We start from the raw sequence: 7717 nt of genomic DNA, 5'->3' as shown, positions 1-7717 counted from the left end.
GTTTGGTAAATTAACAAGCTAGAATTGATACTAAATATGCCATTTAATTGGGAAATAAAAGATTCATGAACTTTAGAAACCAAAACACATTTAAAATAGCTGCTTGGTATTCTTTGTATGTATGGATCAGCATTTTATTATCCAAACCACTATTGTTAGAAATTGTATTTTAAAGTTTTATTGTCCCCCCCCCATTCTCAGGGTGGTGCGCTAATTTAAATAGTATAAAAGTATAAAAAGAGAAAAATAAATATGTAAGAATAGTTTCAGTTATAGTCACAATAAATGTCAATATTTCCTTAAGAGCATAAACTACAACCTGATATTTGAGACCTGCCTCTGGCTCAGAAAAAAATTACTTAGTCTTTAGCTTAATGTTAAGAAATAAAAATATAAGCAAGATCTCAATATTTTTTACTAGTTTATGACGAGGAATATATATATATATGTTTAGTATCTTGATTTGTTTTCACATTAATTTTATACTAAAGTATCTTAAATTTATCTACAGTTATTTGGAGACTGCTGCCTGTGTTCATTTACTTTTTATTCTGGGGAATGCCTGAAGTTAACATTTCTAGCAATTCAGTGGCATGAGAATGTATTTACATCTATAAGGTGAGGTAAATGTTTTTTTCTTCCTTATTTCCTTACTGATTTTTTTTTTCTTTTAGAGGCAGGGTCTTGCTCTGTCACCCAGACTGGGGAGGCAGTGGCACAATCATAGCTCAGCCTCTTGAGTACCTGTGACTACAGGTGTGTGCCACCATGCCTGGGTAATTTTTTTTTTTTTTTTAATGGACACGGTCTTGCAATCCTGGACTCAAGCAATCCTCCTGCCTTGGCCTCCCAAAATGCTGGGATTACAGGCATGAGCCATCATACCCGGCCCCATGTTTTGTATCCCTTTTTAAACAATACTATCTTTTGATCCATATACATGTAATAAAATTTGTAAATGTTATTGTGAGTTTTGATTTCTGAGGCTTTGCAAATCATTTCTTCCTCTCTTACTTCTAAATGTTTAATCCAGAAAGTTTATCTTGTTTTTGTCTTGTTTCTCTTCTTTGAGAACTTGTAAAAGATAAGACAAGCTATGGTTTTACTTGTCTAAGACTATAAAAGTAACTATTTTGGAAAAGAATTCAATTGAAATTTAAAAGGGACATAACTATTTTGATTTGCTATTATACCTTTTAAATGTTTAAGTGTTATTTAAAAATAGTTTTATTTTGAAAAGCCTAATAAAATAGAAAATATGCTTTTTTTTTTTTTTTTTGAGATGGAGTCTCACTCTGTCGCCCAGGCTGGAGTACAATGGTGTGATCTCGGCTCACTGTAACCTCCGCCTTTCGGGTTCAAGCGATTCTCCTGCCTCAGTCTCCCAAGTAGCTGGGACTACAGGTGCCCACCACTATATCCGGCTAACTTTTTGTATTTTTAGTAGAGACAGGGTTTCACCATGTTGGTTAGGCTGGTCTTGAACTCCTGACCTTGTGATCCACCTGCCTTGGCCTCCCAAAGTGCTGGGATTACAGGCGTGAGCCACGTCACCTGGCTGAAAATATGCATTATTTTCTTACAATGCCTAAGTAAGATTGAGTAAAATGGTGTGATGTTTATTTTTATTTTTCTGTTTGTTTTATTTTTATATTTTACATTAAGATATAACTTATATGAAGTAAAATGAACAAATCTTGGCTGAATGTGGTGGCGGGTGCCTGTAATTGTAGCACTCTGGGAGGCTGAGGCAGGAGGATCACTTGAGCCCAGGAGTTCAAGACCAGCCTGGACAACATAGCAAAATCCCATCTCTACAAAAAATATAAAAAAAATTAGCTGAGCATAGTGGCGCATACCTATAGCCCCAGCTGCTTGGGAGGCTGAGGTGGGAGGATCACTGGAGCCCGGGAGGTCCAGGTTGCCGTGAGTTGAAATCGTGCCACTGCACTCCAGCCTGGGTGACAGAGTGAGACCCTGTCTGGAAAATAAATAAATAAATAAATAAAATAAGATGAACAAATCTTAAGTGTACAACTAGATAGACTTTGAGAAATATATACACCTATTTGAAATATAAATATATGTATCACTTGGATCAATTGTAGAACATTGATACTATCCCAGAAGTTTCCCTTTTCTGTCTGTCTGTCTGTCTGTCTGTCTGTCTATCTATCTATCTATCTATCTATCTATCTATCTATCTATTTTTGAAACAGTCTTTTTGCTCTGTCTCCTTGGTTGGAGTGTGGTAGTGCAATCTTGGCTTACTGCAACTTCTGCCTCCCAGGTTCAAGCAATTCTCCTGTCTCAGCCTCCTGAGTAGCTAGGATGATGGGCATGCACCATCACGCCCAGCTAATTTTTTGTATTTTTGTTTCTGTTTTTTTTTTGTTGTTGTTGTTTTGAGGCAGAGTCTTGCTCTGTCACCCAGACTGGAGTGCAGTGGTGTGATCTCAGCTCACTGCAACTTCTGCCCTCTAGGTTCAAGCAATTCTCCTGCCTCAGCCTTCGGAATAACGGGGACTACAGGCTCACACCACCATGCCCAACTAATTTTTGTATTTTTAGTAAAGACACGGTTTCACCTTGTTGGCCAGGCTGGTCTCAAACTCCTGACCTCAAATGATCTGCCCGACTTGGCTGGAATCCCAAAGTGCTGGGATTACAGGCATTAGCCACCATGCCTGGCCTTCTCTACTTTTTATTTTTTATTTTATTATTTTTTTTAGACAGAGTCTTGCTCTGTTGCCCAGGCTGGAGTGCAGTGGCGCAATCTTGCCTCACTGCAACCTCTGCCTCCTGGGTTCAAGTGATTCTTCTGCCTCAGCCTCCCAAGTGGCTGAGACTATAGATGTGCACCCCCATGCCTGGCTAATTTTTATGTTTTTAGTAGATATGGGGTTTCACCATATTGGCCAGGCTGGTCTCGAACTCCTGACCTACTTTTTTTTTTTTTTTTGAGACGGAGTCTCGCTCTGTCGCCCAGGCTGGAGCGCAGTGGCCGGATCTCAGCTCACTGCAAGCTCCGCCTCCCGGGTTTACGCCATTCTCCTGCCTCAGCCTCCCAAGTAGCTGGGACTACAGGTGCCCGCCACCTCACCCGGCTCGTTTTTTGTATTTTTTAGTAGAGACGGGGTTTCACCGTGTTAGCCAGGATGGTCTCGATCTTCTGACCTTGTGATCCGCCCGTCTCGGCCTCCCAAAGTGCTGGGATTACAGGCTTGAGCCACCGCGCCCGGCCCTGACCTACTTTTTAAATTCCTGTAAAAATGTTTGGTATTATGTTGAAATATGTTTATCCAAACTTTTAGTGGAAGCAGGTATAATATATTTGGGGATGCATATAAAAACATGGCTCTACTAACAGAACTCTGATACTCAATTTATTTAGCTAATCTGCAGCTGTTTTTGTGCACAGACTTCTGAAAGGTCTCTGATATAGTTTGGATGTTCATCCCCTCCAAATCTCATGTTGAAAATAATTCTTAATGTTGCAGTGTTGGAGGTGGGGCCTGGTGGGAGATGTTGGGGTCAAGGGGGCAGATCCCTTATGAATGGCTTGGTGTTCTGCTTAACAGTAATGAGTTCTTGCTCTCAGTTCACGGGAGATCTGGTTGTTTAAAAGAGCCTGGAATCTCCTCCTTCTCTCCCGTACTCTCTCTCTTGGGAAAATGCTTCTCCCTCTTTCCTTTCTGCCATGGTTATAAGCTTCCTGAAGCCCTCACAAGAATCCGAGGAGATGCCTAAACCATGTTTGCACAGTTTGGAGAACCGTGAGCCCGAATAAACCCCTTTTCTTTCTTTGTTTCTTTTTTTTTTTTGATATGGAGTCTCACTCTGTCGCCCAGGCTGGAGTGCAGTGGCACGATCTTGGCTCACTGCAACCTCCACTTCCCAGGTTCAAGCAGTTCTCCTGCCTCAGCCTCCTGAATAGCTTGGATTACAGGTGCATGCCACCATGCCCAGCTAATTTTGTGTTTTTAGCAGAGGCAGGGTTTCACCATGTTGGCCAGGCTGGTCTCAGACTCCTGGCTTCAAGTGATCCACCTGTCTCCGCCACCCAAAGTGCTGGGATTACAGTTGTGAGCTACCACGCCCAGCCAACCTCTTTTCTTTGTAAATTACTCAGTCTCAGGCATTCCTTTACAGCAACACAATGGATTAACATAGTCTCTAAAATATTCCCTAAGTACATGTGCACATGTAGGAATTTGGATGGATCCTTTAATTTTTGTAATGAACTATATATAAATTTAAAAGTTACTATACATTTTGTTTTCAATTATTTCATTATTTTTTTAGATCATTGCCATACCATGTTCATTGGGCTCAACAAGACTGTCATCTCTGCAGTCTAATTCCTAAATGTGAATCAGTAAAGTCAAGAGGAGCTCTAATTTCTGCCTTTTCAAGAGATGGCCTTACCCTGGCAGTAACTCTTAATCAGAAAGACCCCAAGGTCAGTAAATATCTGTCTTAGAAAGTAATTTATAAAAGAAGGAGTTTATTCGAGTTTTGAGATTTTTCTTTTTCTAAATACTCCTTTATATCCTTTTTTTTTGAGACAGGGTCTCCATCTGTTGCCTAGGCTGGAGTACAGTGGTGCGATCATGGCTTGCTGCAGCCTCGACCTCCCAGGCTGAAGTGATCCTCTCACCTTAGCCTTCCAAGTAGCTGGGGCCACAGGCTTATACCACCATGGCTGGCTAATTTTTGTATTTTTTTGGTAGAGATGAGGTTTTGCCATATTGCCCAGGCTGGTCTTGAATTCCTGAGCTCGAGCAATTCTCCCACCTCAGCCTCCCAAAGTGCTGGGATTATAGGTGTGAGCCACTGTACCCAGCCTACTTTATATTCTTTAAGTTGGTGTTGTTTAATCCAACTTAACATTGTGGATTGGTAAAGTTCTTTAAATTAGATGCCGTAACTTTCAAAACTTGGCTTTCAGAAATGAAAAAAGAATAAGGGAAAAAGAGGAAAGAAGAGCACTGTGGTAACTAATGTTCTTAAGGTGGAACATAAAAGAGCAAAGGCTACCAGAGGTCAATATTACCTTGCCAGTTGAGAAATTCTCCCTAGATAGTTTATTAATATAGTAATAGATCTCTATGTCGCCAGAATTATAAGTGATGGTTACAGTAAAATAATTTTAATAGTTTTCTTGTCCTTTTTTTCCTTTCTAGGCAACTCAGGTATTATTTATAAACACACTGAATTTTGTTACTCTCTGTGGTAGCCTTAAAGGATGTAGTAACAAGAGTCGCGTGGTTCCAGCTGCACTTATTAGGTAAGAACTCTTTTGTCTGTCTTTTTTTTCTTTTTTTCTTTTAAAAGAGATGGGTCTCTGTCAAGTGTGATAGCTCACTCCTTTAATTCTAGCACTTTGGGAAACCAAGGTGGGAGGATCACTTGAGCTCAGGGGTTTGAGACCAGCTTGGGCAACATAATGAGACCTCGCCTCTACTGAAAAATAGAAAGAAATTAGCCGAGCATGGTAGTGGACACCTGCCCCAGCTACTTGGGAGGCTGAGATAGGGGGTATCACCTGAGCCTGGGTGATAGAGGCTGCAGTGAACTATGATCTCACCACTGCACTCCAGTCTGAGTCTGAGCAACAGAGCAAGACCCTGTCTCAAAGAAAAAAAAAAAGACTGGGCACAGTGGCTCACGCCTGTAATCACAGCACTTTGGGAGGCCGAGGCTGGGCATGGTGGCTCACACCTGTAATCACAACACTTTGGGAGGCTGAGGTGGGTGGATCACCTGAGGTCAGGAGTTCAAGACCAGCCTGGCCAAAATGGTGAAACCCCATCTCTACTAAAAAAAAATACAAAAAAAAATTAGCAGGTGTGGTGGCATGCACCTGTAGTCCCAGCTACTTGGGAGGCTGAGGCACGAGAATGGCCTGAACCCAGGAGGTGGAGATTGCTGTGAGCTGAGATTGCACTACTGCTCTCCAGCCTGGATGATAGAGGGAGACTGTCTCAAAAAAAAAAAAGAAAAAAAAAGAAAAAAAAGATGGGGTCTTACTTATTGCCCAAGCTGGAGTGTAGTGGTGTGATCATAGCTCGCTGCAGCATTGAATTCCTGGGCTCAGGCAGTCCTTTCTTCCTCAGCCTTCTGAGTAGCTGGGACTACAGGTGTGTGTCCTTGTTTGTGGCTAACTTTTTAAAGTTTTTTGTAGAGACAGGATCTTGCTGTGTTGACCACGCTGGTCTTGAGTTCCTGGCCTTAAGTGATCCTCCCACCTTGGCCTGCTAAAGTGCTGGGATTACAGGCCTGAGACATCATGCCCAGCCTAAAAGTTGCTTTATATAAGGAATGCCTTAAATACTTTAAGGAAGGGTCTGGTGGGGTAGTAGATAACATACTTTCTTTTCTCTTTCATTTATTTTTGTGTCTTCCTGGGAGAAATTTAATCATGAGTAAGTAGAGAAATGTTGGGATGAATTGGAGAGGCTGAAATGAAAAAGGCTTGTTTGGAAAGACCATTATTTAATCAGGGAGCCTGGGGGGTTTATAGTCTTTAAAAATTAAAAAAATTTTTTAAAAATTTATTTAATGGGTACAGGTGCGTATTTCTTTTCTTTTCTTTTTTTTTTTTAAGATGGCGTCTCGCTCTGTCACCCAGGCTGGAGTGCAGTGGCACGATCTTGGCTCACTGCAAGCCCTGCCTCCTGGGTTCATGCCATTCTCCTGCCTCAGCCTCCCCAGTAGCTGGGACTAAAGGCTCCCGCCACCATGCCCAGATAATTTTTTTGTATTTTTTTAGTAGAGACGGGGTCTCACCGTTTTAGCCAGGATGGTCTTGATCTCCTGACCTTGTGATCCACCTGCCTTGGCCTCTGAAAGTGCTGGGATTACAGGCGTGAGCCACCGCGCCCGGCCTCATGTGCATATTTCTTACATGTACATGTTGTATAGTGGTGAAGTCTGGGCTTTTAGTGTTAACAGTGAACATTGTACCCAATAGGTAATTTTTCAACCCTCACTCCCCTCCCGTCATTTGTAGTCTCCAGTGTCTATTATTCTACTCTGTATGTCCATGTGGACCCATTGTTTAGTCCCCACTTATAAGTTATAATATGTAGTATTTGATGCCGGGCGTGGTGGCTCACACCTGTAATCCCACCACTTTGGGAGGCCGAGGTGGCTGGATCACGAGGTCAGGAGATCGAGACCATCCTGGCTAACACGATGAGACCCCATCTCTACTAAAAATCCTCTGTTGTTAGATGGTTTTGTTGATTCCCTATCTTTGCTATTGTGAATAGTAATGTGATAAATATATGAGTGCAAGTACCTTTTTGATACAATGATTTCTTTCCCTTTGGTTATATACCCAGTAGTGGGATTACTGGATTGAATGGTAGTTCCTATTTTGGTTCTTTGAGAAATGTCTGTAGCATAATGATTATACTAATTTACATTCCCACCAATCTTGTTTGTTCCCTTTTCTCATGTTCCCATGAGAAACATGTTCCCATGTTCCCTTTCCTCTGCATACTTGCCAACATGTTGTTTTTTGACTTTAGTAATAGCCATTCTGATTGGTATGTTATCTCATTGTGGTTTTAATTTGCATTTCTCTGATGATTAGTGATGTTGAGCATTTTTTCATATGTTTATTGGCTGGTTGTATGTCTTCTGAGAAATGTCTGTTCATGCCCTTTGCCCAGTTTTTAATGAGGTTTTTTTTTTTTTTTTTTTTTTT

The 7717-nt window shown here is 41.4% G+C and overlaps 1 protein-coding gene across 1 annotated transcript in view; it reads left to right on the top strand.

The window, feature by feature from the left end:
• The window catches only part of LOC105513499 (chromosome unknown open reading frame, human C5orf42), a 154390-nt gene that overhangs the window by 3787 nt on the left and 142886 nt on the right, over positions 1–7717 (top strand). Inside the window, exons 5-7 of the mRNA XM_011944376.1 lie at positions 512–618; positions 4306–4462; positions 5187–5290. Coding sequence (XP_011799766.1) covers positions 512–618; positions 4306–4462; positions 5187–5290 — 368 coding nt within the window. The remainder of the gene's footprint in view (positions 1–511; positions 619–4305; positions 4463–5186; positions 5291–7717) is intronic.

The sequence above is a fragment of the Colobus angolensis genome, unplaced genomic scaffold, assembly GCF_000951035.1.
Source record: "Colobus angolensis palliatus isolate OR3802 unplaced genomic scaffold, Cang.pa_1.0 Scaffold230, whole genome shotgun sequence".
Classification (NCBI taxonomy): Eukaryota; Metazoa; Chordata; class Mammalia; order Primates; family Cercopithecidae; genus Colobus; species Colobus angolensis.
Note: the sequence above shows the minus strand (reverse complement) of the source record. Positions and strands in the feature narration are given on the sequence as shown.